Source organism: Accipiter gentilis, chromosome 2 (assembly GCF_929443795.1).
Source record: "Accipiter gentilis chromosome 2, bAccGen1.1, whole genome shotgun sequence".
Lineage (NCBI taxonomy): Eukaryota > Metazoa > Chordata > Aves > Accipitriformes > Accipitridae > Astur > Astur gentilis.
Genome location: NC_064881.1, coordinates 52,547,815 through 52,567,732, shown reverse-complemented (window position 1 = coordinate 52,567,732; position 19,918 = coordinate 52,547,815). Strand labels below are relative to the sequence as shown.

Below are 19,918 nucleotides of genomic sequence, written 5' to 3'. Positions count from 1 at the left end.
GGCAGCAAGCGAAAGGCACCAAATTATGCCCAGGCAAAAATCCCACCAAACTTGTCACCAGCTCCAATGACGATAGGCTCAAAACATGACGCTGCTGAGCTGCCCGTGGGGCAGGGACACCAGGGCTGGTAGGAGGGAAGGGACTGCACAGTGGCACGTTGCATGCAAGAGCTGCTGAGCGAGAAAAGCCATCCCTGCCCTGACAGCTGGTGGGATCCATCGTGGCTCTCCCCTGAGGTCTGTTGTTCTCCTTGACGGTTCCTCAGCTGCAGTGGGTCTGCGGGGGCAGGTGGCTGATCTCCCCAAAGGGGCCTCCTGGGTTCCTCCGTGGCCCAAAAGCACAGAAGCATGAAAAGCAATCTCTTTAAAAACCTCTCTATAGTTACCTGGGGACTGTCCTAGTCCCTGCATCTTTTTTTTCTTTAGCAAGTACCCCTCCCGGCAAGCCAGCCGTCTTCCTGAGCAGTTCCTTTGCTGCTCGCTGTCTGCCTTCCTGTTATAAACGTTACTGATCTCAAGTCACACCACCACCCATTGATCTTGGCTGGCCCTAATGCCTGGTAGCTAGCTAAATTTCAGGCTAATTAAAGAGGGTACCCCCAGAATTTACAGGAGAGGAGAGTTTGGGGAGGCTAACAGGGCTAAGCATCTCATTTCTGTGATGCTGCATTGCTGGGTCATGATGAAAACATCACAAACACCTCTAGGCTGAATCAGCCCGGCAGGGTGATGCTGGCGCTGGACCTGACTCTTCACAATTTGGTTGCAGCATCCGCAGTTAGAGTACATGGCTACCCAGCGAGCATAGCCTCATGGGGCTGCTCCCAATTTAGTCACTCCAAACCCAGCAGAGCTCCCTGAAACGTGTGCTGTCCGATTAGCAAAAAGCGTACAGTGCAGCAAGAAGCTTTGTAATTCAGAACATTAAAATGAAAAAAAAAACCCAAACAAAACCCCCAAACCAAACCCAACAAACTAAACAAAGGAGCAGGAAGGGGTATGAGGAAGAGAGGGTCTTGTAGATAGAAATTAGTTGTCATCAGTCAGTTTTAGTGATGTTCCTTTGACTGACCCCATGCAAACAGGACAGAAGACAAATGCTGAACAAGCCCAGCTGTAATAGCAGCCCTGGCCCATCTGCCCGGGTGGTTTGCTGCTGGGCATGGCCAGTGGGCCAGTGACATCTTTTCAAGCACATGTCCACAACTGGAATTCTGGTGCAGCTCTCTGCTTAGTCCAGCTCTGTAGAGATTACTAACCTACTGACTCTAGGGAGCTTAGTCCCAGTTCCAGCTTAATAGGCACCAAGAGCACAACTGGTACCATCCTCGTAGACTGGAACTGTTCGTGGAGACTGGACTGTGTCTGCCCTGGCAGCTCCCTACACCATGACCCTTTTTCCTGCGGGTAGATACACACGCACAGCATCCCTGTCTTTTAGCCTCGTTGCCCTGCAAGGCACTAATTTTAAAGGCAAGAAGCTCTGTGTACGACAACAGAGCTGCTTCCTTCCCCATCTGGGGTCTAGGCTGGGCCCTTACGGAGGTCTCTGATGGCCAAGCTGAACCTGCACCGCGGTCTTCCCCATAGGACATGCCCTGCAGTGCCTTTCTTCCACACCTCTGCTTCTGACCACAGACCTAGTAGAAATGGGATTCTGTTCTTGGTTTTAGTCGCACCAGCAAGTTTAGTTGAAAATGGCTGACAGAGTCAACTTATGGGAAGGGGACACCAAAACTAGACCTCCATTTCATCCAGCAGGCACACGGGACAGCATATAGGCCTGCATATGAAGTGCACACAGATCATCGAATAATGCTTTTCAGGTGATTGGGTTTAATCGGGGGGGGGGGGGGGGGGCAGGAGGCACAGGGAGACATGCTGAAGTCATGATACCCCATGTCCTATCCCAGCCTCCAATAGATCCTGAAACAGAAACTCTGTGTAGGTCCTCTTCTGCATCAGTCTCAGGATCTCAACAAGAGTCCAGGGGCCAATAACTTTCATCTTTGTCCTTCAGTGATGAGATTCAGGAGCAGGAGCAGGGAAACCAAGTAGAGAAAGCACTGATGCTCTTAGCTGTTTCTCCTGCTTTCAGTACCACACGCTGAACTTCACCGTCTTCCTCTGGTTTGGGCACCTTCAACACAGATACCCAAACCCCTGCCCCCAAAACTAACAAGCAGGGAAGCGTCAACTTCCATCCAGAAAAAAAGAACCAAACATCCAGACTGGCAGAGACCAGGGCATCCCCCTCTTCGTCCAGGCAAAGTGACAAAGCCAGGGACCTGCACCAGTAATTTTATTCCTGCTGTAGGACACAGGGAGGGATCAGACCCCCTTCTATTTGATGCTAAGTTCATCCCTGTGCTTTAAGACCCTACCAAACATCTTGCACGCATATATCCACTGCCATATCACCTCCGTGCACACAAACTCTTACAGGAATCAACACCAGCCTCTCTCTGTGCCTGTTCCCCACTGTTGCTGGTGTTCGTGCGGATCAAAGCCCATGTATTGCAGGGAGGACGCAGCTCAAACTGCCCCAGAAACGATGGGACAAAATAGCCACCCTGCCAGGGCAGCCCAGTTTCGTCAGGAGGCTGGAGTTGCAGCTTTCACCCCTCCAGGTCCCTTCCCTTCTTTACTGCTTCTAAACACTGGGAATATCCCAAGCCAGTAACTGTTTGTTTAATGGCATGGACCACTCAAGACCTATTGGGAACATTCAGCTTAATGAAGTGTGTGGCAATTATTGCTCTGTCAAAACTAGAGCCAGGGAACAGAAATATATTTAAACTCAATAGATCTGCAATTCTGATGATGTGCTAAAGGACGTCCTTTCCTAGCCTGGTCGTCTCACCCTGCTGGAAGGCTGAAATGTAGGATATCAGTATCAGATTGCTGTCTGGAGCGAGTGCAAGAAGCGAGTGTACTACACGGAGAGTCAACAACTGGAGGTGACATTGGCAGAACCACCCCAGGGACACACAATTGCTGAATCCTCCCCAGGTTAAAGTGTTACAGAGACACACTAAATGATACCTGCTGAGAATCCAAAACCAGTTTTCTAATCTATTTAGCCCAAGCTTGCTTCAGTACTGTCTTGGGGGATGATGGGCTCACAGGAGACAGAATCAGCACCTGTAGATGTTGTAGGATTTCATGATTATCAGAATGAGAAAAGGAAAATATGAGAGAAGAGGTGAGTTGCAGAGGTGATAATGATGCTTTGCCCAGCGTGGAAAAAGACTGCTGTGGCTTAGAGTACCCAAGTCCACTCTCTGAGTACTCATGGATAAGCCTCTGTTCCCAGCCTGTTAGGCAGAGATCAGAGAGCCCTTTTCCCCTCCTGGATCAGTTGTCTGCTAGATCTTCAAGGCAGCTGGGCTAAACCCCATCTCAGCTAAGCCCTGGCGTCTCCCAAAGTCTTTGGGACCTGCATCTGGATGGAGGAAACCAGCACTGAAACAGGGAAAACTCCCTTTCAAAGAAACCTGAGAGAAACTCCAGAGCTATATCCACCATGAGACACAGGATCCACCAGGTCAGAGAGCTCAGTGCCAAGAAAACCCACGGAGGTCAGACACCTCAAAGGGCATCAGACACCTGAAAAGCTCCATGGATCCAGTTCCCCTTGGAAAGACAAATTTTTCATTTTTCAGTCTGCTCCCATCGCCTAAATATGTCAGATATTCGGGGCGGGTGATGAAAAGGGCCAGGAGTGTCTCTCTGCACCCTCCCTTCTGAGACATTAGCATCCCCATTCTTATATCCAGCAGTTACAGTTATAAAACTACACTGCAGATGTGATGATTTTGTATCTGGTGTCTGTGTTTCCCTGCGTCTAAATTTCCCCCTGTATTCCCATACAAAACATTTTGGGGAAGCTGCTATGGGTCCTGATACAAGAAGATGTTAAACAATGGAATTATTATTTTTCTTTTAAAAAAAGGCATTACTGAAAAGCTGAGCCTTCCACGAAGCTGCCACTCATTAAATTACCCGTAAAGTCCCCTCACAGCAATAACGGGAGTAGCTGCCTGTGAAACTCCCTCAGCAACTGTATGTAAATTCCACCTTTAGTCTCCCTGCTACAACAATAGCGCATTCAGATGGTAATTGCTGATGTTTCTGCATTGTGATCATGTCCACAAGCTGTCGGGTTCACAATGGAACTGATCACTTTATTTTTCTCATTTTTCTCTCCCCCTACATCTCCCAAACAGGACATCACCACATAGACGCATGTACGAGTGAATTTAGTGCTGAAACAGGGGCACAGACACGGGAAATCTCTGCTCTGCCACTCTTAAGCTCATATCTAATTCTCCCTGGTATCCAATGATAGGATGCGTGGGAAAGCTTCAAAGCTGTGCCAGGGGAGGTTTAGACTGGACATTAGGAAGCATTTCTTTACTGAGAGGATGATCAAACACTGGAACAGGCTTCCTAGAGAGCTGGTTGATGCCACAAGCCTGTCAGTTTTTAAGAGTCATTTGGACAATGCCCTTAATAACATGCTTTAACTTTTGGTCAGCCCTGAATGGGTGAGGCAGTTGGACTAGATTATCGTTGTAGGTCCCTTCCAACTGCAAATATTGTATTGTATTCTCTTCTATTTGTAAGGTCTTTAATGACCCCAGAGGAAAGCAGTGGGGCAGGCAGGGCTTGTACAGATCACAAAGATCTGAGTGCTTAAACTGAGTCAGGAACCCCCTTTTCAGCACCCAGAAAGGAGTTACCCACACTTGCCTCATCCAGAAAACCCCCCACTGACTGCATGTAAGAGGGACAGCCCCACCAGGAGCTGCCCAGACGGGTCCAGTGGGGGGGGATTCACTGCAGAAGACAAGGTAACCTGTTTCCCAGGTGTCAGGCTGTGGTCAACCCCCTCCTCCAGGAGCTGTGAAGCGGTATCAGCTCTTGCTCACAGCTGCTGCGGTTTGGACTTAAGCTGGAGAGATGTCAGGTAAAATCCCCAATGCTTTTAGAAGGGTAACACACAGGAAAATTTTACACGTGAGCAGAAATCAGCCCTTCCTTGCTCCATGTTTTGGTGGTGATCTCTCACTGTATCCTAGCTCTGCTTTCAAGGGTGTAAAGACTAGACAGCAGGGGCAAAATTGGATGGAGAAGAGAGGAGCTAGAAAGCAGCACATCTTCCTCAAGCACACTCAGCAAGTCCAGGCCAGGAGGAAGGTGAGGCAATGAAAATGCACCCATCCAATTCCCTTTGCCATTCGGTTGGCAAATCCAAACCCAAGGCAAATCCAAAGCCAAACACATTTCTCTGCAAGTTCAGCTGTTGTCTGGACCTGGGGACTCTTGCTGGAGGAATAGAGCTTGTGTCGTAAGAAGGAGCTGAAGAGGTCAAGGGGAGGTTTGAGAGCCTGCCCCTGGGCAATTACTCATAGCTCTTTATCAGTCTCTGAGCTTTCATGGTCACTAAAGCTCACCACTAACATAGGAAATGACTTATCAAGTTATTTCTGCCCTGGGGGAGATTCAAGGGGAGGAGGGCTGTGCCACACAACATGATTCCTGCAGCAGGGAGGATGGCTGTTGATTCATTTGTCCTTATGCCTCTGGCCCCTCTTCTGCACCACGGACCCCTTACAGGCACAAGGCCAGGCAGAAGCTCAGCCCTGCTGATGAGACATCACGTTTTGGCCAGCAGAACTGGTCAAGCATAAAGCAAAGCTTCCCAACAGCAACCGAGGTTTGGAGGATGTGTCCCTCAGTGAGAGATTTATGGAGTTCAGCCTACTTAATGCAGCAAAGGTTAAGAAGCAACTTGTTCATGGGTCTGTAAATGCCTCTCCAAACAGTAAAGAATGAAGGCTATATGACTTCTTAATCTAGCAGACAGAGGTAGAAAAACATCTAAGGACCGGAAGGTGAAACACCACTAACAAAGCAGAAGTGAAATGAAGAGCATGTGCGAGGAAGGAGGGTCTGCATTTCTTAAGAGCAATGGGGACAGCAGAAGAATAGAAAAGTTTAACAGAAAAGGCAGGAAAATCCTCAACACTTCAGCCTAGCAATATCTTGATTCAGTTTTTTGAGAACTAAGAAGTGCCATTTAAATCTCAGTTTCAAGTTCTTTGCTGGAATGAATTAATGAAATTCTCTGGCTGAGACATGAAACCAATCAGAATTGTTCATCATAAAAATCCCTCCAGCCCTGGAGCCATCTACTTTACCAAGAAGCAAATAATATATTTCAGGGGCACACATTTAACCCTGTTTTGCAGTCAGCATCTTGGATCCCTCCAAGACGGGGATATGAAAAGCAGAAGGACCAGAGCAGGCTGGTTATCTCTTTGGGCGACCAAAATGTGACAGCACTGCAATGGCCCTTCCAGGAACAGATTATGTGGAGACAAGACTAATTAGACATTCATTAAGTGCCTAACTCAGCACAGCACTTAAGCACACATTTAACCTTCTCTCATTACAGTGTCACATCAGTGTCCCTTTTAAAGCTCCAGCTCTGATTACAGTGAAGCCAGCTCATTTTTGGGAGGGTCACTGGGATTTTCAGCCCATGAAGTCCCAACGCCCTGTGTTTCAGGAAGCTTTCCCATCTTCAGCCCCCTGGTCTCCTACCCCAAACCGGTGTGGGAGCCTATTCCAGGAATGCCAACTTGCATTCCTAAAAGAGAGTTCACCTCTAAATATCAGGCCCTGCAACCAATCTCTGCCTTCTTCCCGTGTTGCCTGAGTCAGCCAAGAGAGATGTGATGCTAGCCAAAAATAGTTCCCCTGTTTAATTGTCTTCTCCTAGAAAAAAATCCCCTCTTCAAGCCTTCATGGAGTAGCAGTTAGAGGTAGCAGCAGCAAGGAGGGGAGATGTGAGGGGTGGGCTGCTGCCGCCAATCCATTTCCAAGTGTGTCTTGCTGATCCCCAGGACAAGCTCCATGTGCAGCGAGACACCGAAATATCTCCTGCCGCCTCTGCACCTTGACAGATTCTTCCCACCCCCACCACCGCCCGTATAACCTCTGCAACGTCTGCGTGGGACAGAGAGTGCGAAGAGGGTGTCTCACTAAACCCGGGAAGCAAATTTGGAGCGGTCTCTCCTACCTCCAGACATTGAAGAACAGATGCTGCAGACAAGGCAGGGTCCCTTCAGTGGTGTTACTTTATGAAGTCCCTCGTAAATGACCACAAACATCCCTATGTACCCGAACCAAGTGTAAACTCGTCGGCCACGAGTGAAATCAGGCTGTCAGTTAGGTTTCTTGAGTGTCCCAGTAGTTCTGTGTCAGTGTGGCCACTTCTCAGTCGTGGCCGGGAGATCTGTGGTCTGGGTCAGTAGCAGAAGTTCATGTCCCAGTTCTGCTCTTTGGCCACCAAAACCAATGTCCAGCCCAACAGATCTATTCTCAGCCTGCTCTTGAGTGTCTTCAGACACCATCTGACCCAGCACACAGCCACATACATGTATTCTCCATCCTTTGGTATACCAGTGCCCAGGGATGGGGAGTGAACCTTTCCCAAGGGATCTCACCCACAGACCCTGCGAGCCAAAGCACGGCTGCTTCCAAGGCAGCATCTCATTGTAGCCTCTGTAGATTTGCACCCATCCATTTGCTTTGGAAATATCCAAGGTATAGAAGAGGCACATCAGGAAAAGTCAGGCCCCACATTTCGGGATGGTATCTGGGTGTCTGGCAATTCCTCATGTGCCTTGAAAGTCATCAGATTAGATTAGTACAACACAAACATACACCTTTGTTCAAAGACGAAAGTGTCAAGACAGGCCCAGAAACAAAAAAATTACTCAGGAAGCAGCAGGGGACAAGGGGGGAAAGGAAAAAAAAAAAAAAAAAGCTTGTAGGGAAAAAAAAAATACTGCAAATACAATCAGGACAACAATGACAGCCATAACCGGCATCAGCACTTGGAAATCGGGAACGCTATCAAAATATTCCACCCACAAAATGCTGTTAAGTGATCACTGGCTCTCTGTCCAAATTGGATCTCGCCTCCATCTTCCTGATCAAGCCTTTGCAAAAATCAAAACAGACGCAGTGACAGACAGAGCAGCACATGGAGAGGCCGGGCAGCCTGCAAGCATCATTTCTATGTAGATGGCATCCCACCAGTGAAGATGATAATTCTGTATCCTCAATATGGAGCAGATGTGAGCAGCCAGCAAAAAATTATCTACACTCTCTACAAATATTTGACACCCAAAAAGGATTTCGATTCAGCCACCTTTGAGCCTCTTTCATATTTATTTTCTGGGAACATTCAAGCACTCAAGCTGGCCTAGGAGAGATCTTTACAAAAGCCAATATTAAGCTTGAATGCTTCAGGATTTGCTGAAAATCTTATTTCAAATTTCACCTTTGGTTGCAATGAAAAAGGTCATGCTGCTTGGGTTGAATGCATAAATCATCCAATCAGCAAATGCAAAGCGTGACACATGACTTAACAAAGCTTGCATCACTCCGAGGAGGCAGCCAACACAGTACTCCTCACAAGCTGTTCACACAGGAGAAAAGGGGATTGCAAAGAAACCCGAAATCTGGAGAGTGAATATTGCCGTGTGCTCATAGCCATGGAGGGAGGCACGGCTGAAGAACTAATTTGCAGGATTTATGGCTCGGCTGTGTGCCTTCATGTATTGATTCACAGATCAGTGAGAAACAAAATCTCTCCCAAAATACACTGACGAAAGCACTAGTACCTGATCATATACTAATCTCTCAGCTAAAGCCAGACTGCGGTCTGCAAGAAAATCATGCTGCACAGCTTGGACCTGTGCCTGGTAACCTCCTTCCTACTGCAAGCAAATTTCACCTCCTTTCCCCCCGCCTTGAGAAATTCCCCCCTAATTGGGGGCAGCTGAAAAAAAAAACAGGCAGGAGCCCCAAAGTCCAGACCCAGATGGATGCCAACTTTCTCCCGGTGGCAGAGGACATTTAAGTCCAGCACTTGAAGAAGAGGAGACCCTTGGGTCAGGTGTGGGTCTGAACCTCGCCGAATTGGAGGCTTCCCTCCCTGCTGCCCAGGTTCCTATTTAGCATCACACCTCTGCTTTACATAACCTGCCTGCTGGCAGGTGGGACAGGAGCTGAGAATAAATACATCAGAGTGGATCTAACACAGGCGCTGAAATAAGGGGTTCACTTTTGGAATCCCTGATTCCCTTCGGCTTTGCATGGCACCGGAGCACCAGCGGAGACCATGTTGGATCTCTGGAAGGAGCATCACCCTCCCGAAATCGGTGCCCACATCAGACCTGAAGAGCATCTCACCTTTATTCATAGCCCTTTTTGTCACGCCTCTTCCACCTGCCTAGTCCCTTTCCAGCCCATACCATACTCAAGATCATCAACAAAACACTGACGAAATAGCTGAGGAATGAGCCCCAGCAAAGGCACATGGGCAGCAAGTAATCCCACAGAAGCAGCATGGTGAGGTTTTTTTCTGAAAGCCTCCAGAAGCACAACGAGGCTGAGAACAAAATAAGCGTGCCTTCTGTTGCCGTTCCCTTGAACCAGACCTGAGAATTAAGTTTTTGCCATGAATTAAAATGGTTGATAGGGCTGCTGAGTGCAGCCCGCCTCAGGAGGTAGCTTGGATCCTGGCTTTTCTAGGACATCTGTAATTACGTTGGAAAACTGCTCACCCTCAGGTAAGACTCCCCTCTCAGCAGCTCTGAGGCTGCAGAACTAAAACAAGCAAGGCACAAGCCCCAGGAATTAATGAAACAATTTTGGGGTATATTTAGGGGAAGCTGCTTTGCAATTACAGTCGCAGGCTCATAAAGAGCCGTCGAGGGTTACCAGACCTGCCTATCAATTAGGAAATAAAGTTTCCCTACTAGGTATCCGCAGACTTAGACGCAGAGGTGATGGGGACAAGTGTGAGACCCAGGAGAGGAGACCCCAACCAGCCCTCCCTCCCAAACACCCTCGGCCGCCCTCCACTCACCCAGAAACTCCACTCCGCTGCTGTCCTTGGGGCTGCTCATGCAGTTCTCCAAGTAAATTCCATCCTTATAGCAATCTTCCTTCTTCCTCGTGAGCCCCAGGATCTCGCTGGCCTGATCTAGGACCTCCCCTCCCGAGCAAGAGCACGGGGTCTGCATAATGCCGCACGGGTGGGAGCTGCTGCTGATGGCCAAGCAGGCGTCCAGCCACTTGCAGAGCATCTGGCAAGCGGCTTTGCTAGGGTTCCTGTTGCCCACCACGAGGTACTCCACCGAGAAATCCCTCTCCTGAGCCTTTGTGGGCTTCCACCGCACGGGCCAGCTCTCCACCCCCGGTGGCGTGGTCTGCTTCATCTGGAGGAATTGCTTGTTGGACTGGAGGAAGGCATAGCGGGTGGACCCGTCGCAGAGCTTCAACACATCGTCGAAGCTCTCCATGCCCAGGTAGGTGCGGGTGGACTCCAGGAAGGAATCGAACTGGTAGGTGCGGATGTGCTGGTGGTCACATACGCCAGTAGGTTTTAGGATCTTCATGTACAAAGTGTACCTCCGAGGGTCAGGGTTCTGGATAATCCAAGAGCAGAGAGAGGAGTTCAATGGGAAGACGGCAAAGGAGGAGAAATACCCAAAGAATTTGCCCTGGACCAAAGTGGTGCAGGGAGTTTGTGCCAGGTCCAGAGCGACCACGGTCCACACAAAGTAGAGTGGCGATACCAAAAGCAGGTTCAGGGCAGATCCAATGCTCCTCATCCTAGGTCTCTGGTCCTCTGGAACTCAAAGTAAATGTCAAGCAGGCGCCAGATCCTGGACATAACAGGGACCAGCTTAGAGGAAAAGTGAGAGTTTAAGAGGCTCTGGATCCGAAATCAAGCCAATCCTCCCATGTCTGGATTTGAGCTCCCTCCTGTGGCCATAAACAACACCTGGAAAAAAAAGGGAAGGAAGGGAGGAGGGGAGAGAAAGAGAAGAGATTTTGGGATTTCGTTTTTTTGGTGGAGCTTTTTTCTTTTTTTTTTTTAATTAACCCCTTGCAAGGCTGAGAATCCACACAGCATCCCCAGTCCCAGCACGTTGTATTGGGGGAAGATGCAGCCCTACACCACCATCCCCATGCTAGGTTTGGGGGTGTCCCCATCCCTGTGATGTCTTAACCCCCAGGAGGGGCCCCAGCTGTGACTTACAATGGGGGGGACAAGATAGCTGTTACCCCATTTTCCCAATACCCTCTGCCCACGCAGTGCCCCTCTGCTGAGCTGAGCAGAGCCTTTGCAGTGATTTCTAACCATCTCCCCAAAGCAAACACCACTGATTTCTGGTGTAGGGAGTTCCTACCCCTCCCCATCCCAAGGGAGCCAAGGTGTTGGTTCAATGCAGACTTCAGGCTGCACTTGGGGAAGGTGGGCTGGAGGTTGGGATGGGCAGGTGGGCTCTGCCTCCTCTCTTCCTCCTGCCAGCCCTTGTTTTTTTGTTTTTTTCTGTCTCTCCTTTCCTCTTTCCTTCCTCCTTTTCCACCAAACCAGTGCAGGGGAAGGGAGCTGTTGTTCAATACTCTAACCCTGAGCCCAGACAGGAGGCCAGGGCTGGAAGGAGCTGTACACCCAGTACAGGAGGAAAAAAGGGTGACAGAGGCAGATTTTAGGTCTTCCCACATCAGGCAGCCACCTCGCCTTTCACCCCTGCGTGCAGGACACCCAAAAACCTGGGATACTGTAGCCAGGCATAAAGCATCTCCAGAGAGTGCGAGTCTTCCCTGCCATCCCCAGGACCTCCTTCAGACCCCAAAATCCCTTCAGCAAAAGTAATATCACTCTTGCATTGCCCTATGGGACCCATTCCCTGCAACCCTTTGTAGCCCAGATCTCTTCTTCGGCCCAACTGCCCAGACCCCTGTGCCCCCCCTCTCCATGCTGAAGAGACTCCTGCACCCTCTGCACTCTTCTAAGTCTCCTTCTTTCTTACCCCACCAAGAAGACGCCCCCTGTACTCCCTCATCCCCATCTCCCCTCTTTCCAGGGGAGGAGAAAGAGGGGTAAGCATCGTCAGTAGCAGGATTCTTTTCATTTTGTCCCCCTGCCCCATGTAGTGGGCACCCCCGTGTAGTCCCCATGTTTGGGGATGGGGCTTATTAACAGATGCAGGAGTTGACAGGCAGGAGGGGCAGACCCTCAGGACGTGGGGCAGAGCTTCTCCCACTGCTGGGCATACAGCCACGGCTCCTTTCCTTCTCACCTTTCCAGCTATTTCTTTTCCTGCCCTCTTGGCTCACCCCAGGTAGAGAAAAATCAGTACTCTCCCCTTGGGTGAGGTTTGCCCTGGCCCTGCTGCATTTGCTGCCTCCAAAGCAGGGCATGCTGCCCAATTTCAAAAGAACAGATCAGACCCATGGTGGGGAGGTTTCCCTTACCACGTCAGACTACTGCCTTGATTTCAGGACCCTCTCTGGTCCACAGGTTAGTGAAAAGCAAGTGCTCAAGGCTTCTGCAACGAAGCTGGAGTGCAAGCAGCCCAGCTCCTGAGACGCTAACATTGTCCTGAGCTGCAAACCCAAAATAATTCAGATCGTATGGGATGTGTTTCTCTGTGATCAGGGACCACGGTGGCACTGCCAGGAAGGAATTAAGGTGAAAGTCTACCTGCTGCAAGGGAGGAGGGAAATGTACCTTCTCCATTGCAGCCATTGACCCTCCTCACAGCCCCATGGTGTCCAGACTGCTGACCCCCAGTCCTGCCCTCTCCCATTCCACTGCCAGGCTCTGCCTTCCCAGACTGCAAACAGAGGAAGATTTCACAGCAGCCTAATTCCCAGCAAATCTACAACTCACACAGCTAAACCAAATCTTGCCCCCAGGAGAGACTGAAAAATAAGAGATGAAGCCCACAGACCATTCTGTGCATCTTGGAGGAGATAAGAAGCCAAATGCATCTCCACATTCACCCCTTGGTTTCTGTCCTCCCTTTACATCAAAGCCTTATCTTTGCATCACCCCTCTTCTGGAAAAGGCATTTTTTTCTGGGAAGGAAAGGGTTAGGTAACTCAAAAGTCAGATCCGCTATTTGCAAACTGTGTTTCATCTGAGCTTCAAATCACTGCAGCCTCTTCCAGCAGATTCCCGAGTGTCTGTTGGACCTGACACTAATCAGCATGGAGTCCAAATGCATTTGCACTTAAATTTTTTAGAAGTCAGGTCCCCACTCCTGACAGCGGTTTGCAGCCTGCAAAGCTCCGCAGTGCAAATCTCCCCGTGCCAGACTCCTGCCTGCCTCGGGGACCGGATTTCAGGAACGCAGCCTGCTTAGCGGATGCAAAGCAGCGCTTGCTTGCAAAGAAAAACCACAGGCATCAACTAAACATCCTATACATTTCCGGAAAGGTCATCCTGATTAGCAGGAGGGGTTGCTTGCAAATGACTGTGAATGCCTTAAATATCAGCTTCGGTAACTGAAAGGTGCTCGCTTAGCTGAGACTCTGAAAGGGACGGCTGGTTCGCCTCTCCCTCGCTGTAGGGCAGCGCCCGAGCAGCTCGTGTTGTTTGCAAGCGGGCACAGCCTTTGCAAAGCCAAAGTCTATCCGATCTTCTCACCCATGAGCCAACCAAGGATCACCTTAACCTCTGGTTCAGACCGTGAAGAAACCGGGTTGGAAGCAGCAACCAGTGGTACCTCCATATCAATGAGATGATTAGGAGACAGGGCACGCACCGAGATCCAGTCCCCAATGGGGACTTCAGTGCGTGGGATTCAGCCCAAGCCTCCTACCCTCCACAAACCCATTTTTTCTGACACTGGCCACAGTCCTGCTGCTGAATGAGGATGCAGCGAGCACAAAATGCGTTCCCCCTCACCACCCCTCTCTGGGAAAAACACCGTAAAAGCCAACAAACTTTAACTAAACAGACCCGTTAATGGGACGCTGTGTTATGGTTGTTAGGTCTCAGAATTGATTTCCCCTGAATGCAGTCCCATCTGGAAGGTTTTGCCATAAGGAACATCAACATATTTTTTTCTCCTTCAACTAATACTTGCTGAAGTGGGAATCTTTACTCAGAGCAGAAGTGAATAGACAACCCCCCCCTCCACACCTGGATCTTTGGCTCAACACGTGTTGGACCTGGCAGGGAGGGAAGGCGCAATGGGCAGTTGACTGGCTGTTGCATTCTAGCAGAGACATCCATCTTCAACACTTTAATCCAGAAAAAATCCCAAGGGGGACATATACCAGAGGCTGAAGCCTGCAGTTGGGGAAGTGATATTAAGTGCGTGAAAAGACAGATTATTCCAGTGTTGGAGATCACGTTCCTATGCCACACAGGCAAATTTGCCCGTATTTCCACGGTTGTTGCCACAGCTAGTGTCTAGGTAGCCTGGCTATTTCTGTGATTTTGTGTGATGGGAGACATCCATGCCTGGTCCCATCCCTTGGCTCCAGCTTGGAGTACGTGCCACCCTTCCTGCCTGCTCCTTCCAGTCCTGTGCCTGGGAGATGGGTCTGGCAGAGAATCCTTTTCGGGAGTAAAGCTTGGGGACAGCAGGTGACCGTGGAGTACCTTGGGCTGTCCCTTGCCTCCATTTCTCAAGGACAAAAATATTGTCTTCTCTGAGTGTGTGCCCCTGGCAGAAAGCTGTTGTTCATCCCAAGCAACTCACAGAAAGAGGCTGACAAGTTTGGTCCAAATGGCCCTTCTGCCTTGGTTGCCTTGTGCAGGTGTTAGAGATGAGGAAGCAGAGGGTTATGAAGAGATGTGAACCACTGGCATGGCTCCTGCACCTTCACACCACTGCACAGAGCCTTGGTAATTTTTTCTACCTCCTTGCTGAGTATTTGCCATCCCACCCTGGCACCCACCAGAGCAGGCCCGGTTCAGAAACACAATCTGAGACAGACCTTCACAGCTTAAACAAAACCAGCAGGCACTGAATCATATCTTACACTTGGCACCTGGGCTGCCCAAAGGGTTTAGGCATCCAGTTTGCACTGGTCCCAGTGAATTTTGGAGCCTGCAAGCTGTGGTGAGCTGTTTTAGGTGCACCCTATTTTCCTGCAGTAATCGTAAACCAAGATGATCCAGGCCTGAGACTGGAGTTTTCCACCACCCCCATGTCCCTTTTTGCTTTCTCCACACATTTGTATGTCCCAAGCACACTCCATGCCCATCCTGAGGATGCACATGGGACATGGGGATGCACGTGGGACATGTGTGACCAGGGAGGGATCAGAGCATCCCCTGACTCTGCCTACAACTGCCTTCACCCTCTGTCTACGAATATCCCCGTGTGCCGATTCACCCCGTCCCACCAAGACCTTCCAGATGGATATCTCCAAACTGATGTGTCCGACTTTGTAGCTGTGCCCCAGCATAAGGATTTCAGCTCTGCACGAGCAGGAGGAGCCCATGAAATGCCGGCAGTGCTGCGACGTGCCCTGCTTTGCAGAGTCTGTGCACTGTCCAGAGTCCTCCCACGCAGGAAGGGCAACCTCCACGGTTGTGTATCTACCACCTTCCTCGCTCATGCTGGTGACACAGGACTTTTGGTGCAGCACCCTGGATCTGGCCAATGGAGGGCACCCTTAGACATACACACAAATACACACACACACTCAAACACTCCATGGAAAAAAAAAAAAAAAGAGGAAAAAAAATCAAAACAATGACTGCAGAGAGGGCATCCTTCCCCACTGCTGCCTGTAGGACCTCTCCCAACACCTTCACCCTGATCTTTCCCCACTAACTCAGCTGTACCCCAACTCCCCTCTCTCTGCCCACCCCCTCAGATGTGCTATCGTCCAAGATTTACTTCCCTCTGCTTTTCCTTCTCCTGACCTTGGTACACGGCTGACATCCCAGCAGGGTGAAAACCACTCTCATCAAACTAATCCTCCTTTCCTGGGGCTTCCCATTTCCCTGTAAGAAGTCCCCAGATATCAAACAAAATATCCCTTTTGCCGGAGGCAGAAAATCGCCTGGCTCTGAAAAGCTCAATCCCTTGCCACTGTGAGAAAACACGGGAAATGAGTATGCTCTGTCCTTATTCACAGGGAACTGCTAGCAGGAAAAAAAAAAAAAAAAAAAGCAAAAAAAAAAAAAGAAGCTGCAATCTCCTGGAAATCTTCTTTTTGCTACCGAGGCGAGTGAGTGAAGCACGGTGGAAATGCCTGGAAAAACACGGTGGCATCTGTGAACCGACAGAACATAGAGGAGTCAAGGAGAGCTTGGACCTGGCTGTCGTTTGGCTGCAGTGGCTCTACTGGGCTGCAAGGAGAGGCGTTAGCCCTAGACAGCACCTAAAGAGGGATGGTGCTTGGACAAGTCCCAGAGCAGTGCCTCTTCCATAAAATTGGTGCTCAAAATCAGGTTTTTCCTTAGTATTGTTCTTAATGATGCATTTTCTGTTTTCTGTGAGTATTTACTTGACTCTGGCACTTCCCAGCAACAGTTTATCTATAGAGGTTTGTGCTTATTTTCTGGCACAGCAGAATCTAGTGAAAACTAGGACCTGAAGGAGCAAAAGGATGACTTGGTGGGTATTGCAGGATTGGGAAGTGCTTTAGGTCTCACCCTGACTTCAATGCACATCCATTCTCTGGTGAGACATTTCAGACAGGGACTGTATCCTGGAAAGGCTGCTAAAGCAGTTCCAGCTGGAGCTCCCCAGGTCTGGATCTACTCTGGTCAGATCTACCTTTGGACCAAATGCTGAGAGCTGAACTCAGACAAAACCCCAATGGGAAGCAAAGAAAAGCAGACAAGGGTCAGATAGATGAGAGTTCAACCCTGCTCCCCTCCTGCTGTTTCACTTGGCAAAAACATTTTTCTGCATAGACCCTTCCAATCTGGCATATTTGCTCCACTGCTGTAGAGACTGATGTACTGCCCACTGCTTCTATCCATCTCAGTCTCCTGAGTGCAGAGAAAGCCTGATTCTCACCTGCCTGCTGTGTTAATAAATGATATTTATACACACTAGCATCCTTCATCCCAAATCTCTTTCAGCTCCAATCTGGAAAGGCACCCACTTTAGGGGTGGACTCCAGCAGACGTGTAACAGCCTGCAGGAGCAGCATGAATAGGGTGGGAAATATTTGATCCTGTGATGGGGCTTGGCTTGTGGGGTCAGAATCCTGGTCCCATTTTGATTTTCAAAGGCTGGAAGTGGGGATTTGGGGAAAGGGAGGGCTGAGAGGTGATATATAGAAATGGATCATACTAGGATGTCCCAAGAAGCTTTCAACCACAATGAGGAAACTCCAAAGCCCCTGAGCTTTGGTTGAACTATTCCATCTCTGATCACCTTCAGCACTGGCCAGATAGGGAGACACTATCAGGGGGAGCCAGAGGCCAGATTTTAATCCTGGCTCCAAGATTTGTGCACCCTCTCAGTTAAGCATCTCTGCCAATCCATGCTTCGGTTTTCCCACCTGAGAAGATAGATGTATGAAGCATCCTCTGCTTTTCTCTAGTGCTCTGTGATCTGAAAAGCGCCAGCAAAGTGCTGAAGATGGTGACTCATTTCCAACCCACTAGGATTTCATCCTGAGTTGAGATTAACAACCTTAAAGACTGCTCCAGATCATGTTAATTGAAGATGGGCCCATAGGTAAAACTCTCAGGCAGGGGTGTAGGCAGCTCAGGCTCAGTTCCTGGCTCTGCATGGTTTTTTTGCAGTGAGTGGGATCAGGAGACAGCTGAGCAGAAAGACTGGACCCTAAAATCTAGGACCCGATAAAACTTCTGTAGAGAAAAGCCCAGCAGACAAGGAGGGCCAGATGTGCTAAATCTGGTCCCAGATGTGGCTGCCGGAGGGGAGTGGGCTCAGGGCTCACCAGCACCTTCTGTTGGGTCCAACACAGCCTCAGACAGATGTCATGTGTGTACTTGGTGTCTTTTAAACATCACCTCAGCCTGAACTGCAGCTGTGTTTTTGTCCTCAGCTTTCCTCTACGTGGGTACAATGTCACTGGCGTGGCCTGCTGGGAGTACTCCCAGGACTGGGAATTTCTCAAGGACTGCATGACAGAGGGATGGGTTAGATGCCATTGCATAGTAAAGTGAAGGAGCCTACGGGGTTCTTGGCAGAAGGCAGCTGATGGAGGTCATCATGACGTTACATCTTTCTCTGCCTCAGTTTCCCATTAGCAAAGTAGATTTAAACTCTAGTTAACAGTGGTAAGGTACAATCTGCTGTGAGTTTAGGCTGGTCATTGCTCCACACTGTTCCCAGGCATTTCCTCACCCCCAGGGGAATACACAGCTCTTCTGATGGAGCCTTTCCTCCATCAAACATACCCTCTGACTGCCCTAGCTCCCAGCCATCCCCACCAGCGGTACCTGAGGAGCAATGCACATTGCCAAAAAACACCCTGGATTCTACACCAGCAAATCCTAGGAAACTCCCGCTTCCCCTGTTGCTTTATTTCTGCCCGTTAGTGCTCCGCGGCCAACCTTTTGGGGTCTTTTCCCCTCTGCTCCCACCTTGCTCCTGGGTGTGAGGGTTATACAAGAGGGCCTCTGAGGGCAAGGTCATCCTAATGAATGGCAGAAAGCAGGCGGGGGCTAGACCGCTTCCATCGCCGCTCATTCATGCGGGGCACCGCGATGCGATTGATTGGAAATTCAGCTGGAGGTTAAAAGCACTGGCGTTAGCTGGGGAGCTAAGTGGGAGCCCCCCTGGGGCGAGGGGATGTTTAGGGGGGGGCTGTCTGTTCATGCTGAGGCTCAGGTTTGCATGAGCACGTGGCAGAGCAGTGGTTGGCAAATCCAAAACTGGGCTTTGCGATTCATGGGGTCGCACATGCACGAGCCAGAGCCGAGTACACATCCTGACGTTGCTCGCTTATGCATCCCGCATAAATCATATGCACCAGGGCTCATTTTCTGGCCCCTGAGGCCGAGAGCCTTGACATAGCTCACGTCCACGTGGCTAAATTGCCTATCGCCCAAAGCAGGACAGCCTTGCCACAGTGCCTAATGCTCTCTCCTGACCTCTGCCCAGGGGTGGTTGTTGTTGGCTGGGGCCAAAACCTTGCCAGAAAGTGTCCTGAGATGCGTAGGCAGTGATGGGACAGTGTTTCAGGCCATGTACTGGCCCTCTGGACTTACTGGTGCAGAGATGGCTACAGAGGATGAAGGAAAAGCTGGTGCCTTGGCCAAGGCATCTGGAGTTCTGCTCCTGCCCAGTCTGTCCAGACCCCCTGGGACTGAATACCAACTGGATTCAGCCCTTTGCCTGCCCCGCGGCAGCCTGGAGCTGGGCTGGCCAAAGGAAAGGAGAAAAAAAGGATGAAAACCCAAGTAGCTGTTTTTGCAACCAGCTCCAGACTAGGATGTGCACTAGCTCAAGTCCTGGTGCTTGTCCCAGCACCAGGAAAGTAGATTTCTACTTTGCTGCCCTTCAGCTCCTTACATGAGTGGGTATGATCAGCAACAGGGGATGACCACAACCAGAAGCCTTTGACCAGCCCTGGATGTACAGAAATTTTAATGCGTGCTCTTCATCTGACTCCTTTCGCGACTTTGTGCTCTCTCTCAATCACCGTGCCTCAGTTTCCCCATCTGATAAACAGCACTGACACTACCCCAATGATGGAGATAGATTTCCTAGGCAGCAGCTGGGAAAAGAAGGAAAGGCTACATCAGGGTCCAATTTTACAGCAACCCTGAAGGTGCATCGTGCTCAGTTTTTGAATGCTGCTGCCTCAGCACAGTTAAAACTGGATTGGGAATGTTTCCCCTTTTGACAACAGGAATTCAGCTCATAATTTTAGGCATTCAGTTACCAATGCCCAGTGAGGATGTCTTTAAATTGCACACAGAAGGACTGTAAGATGGTATTGCTCAGATTTGCAATTTTCCTGTACCTCTCAGCAGGAGGAAGATGGAGATTCAGGTTGTGGCTACAAGAGACACATCAAATACAGGTCCTTTCAGTAAAAGCAGAACTGTGACCCTCGTTTGCTTTACTTTCACTCTCCG

The 19,918-nt window shown here is 49.8% G+C and overlaps 1 protein-coding gene across 10 annotated transcripts in view; it reads right to left on the bottom strand.

Annotated features, from left to right (window-relative positions):
• ADGRB1 (adhesion G protein-coupled receptor B1) overlaps positions 1 to 19,918 on the bottom strand; it is a 282,552-nt gene that overhangs the window by 193,170 nt on the left and 69,464 nt on the right. For all 10 annotated transcript variants that reach the window (XM_049825103.1, XM_049825138.1, XM_049825130.1 and 7 more), the window contains exon 2: positions 9,953 to 10,873. In XM_049825103.1, the coding sequence (XP_049681060.1) occupies positions 9,953 to 10,700 (748 nt within the window). In that variant the 5' untranslated portion in view covers positions 10,701 to 10,873. The remainder of the gene's footprint in view (positions 1 to 9,952; positions 10,874 to 19,918) is intronic.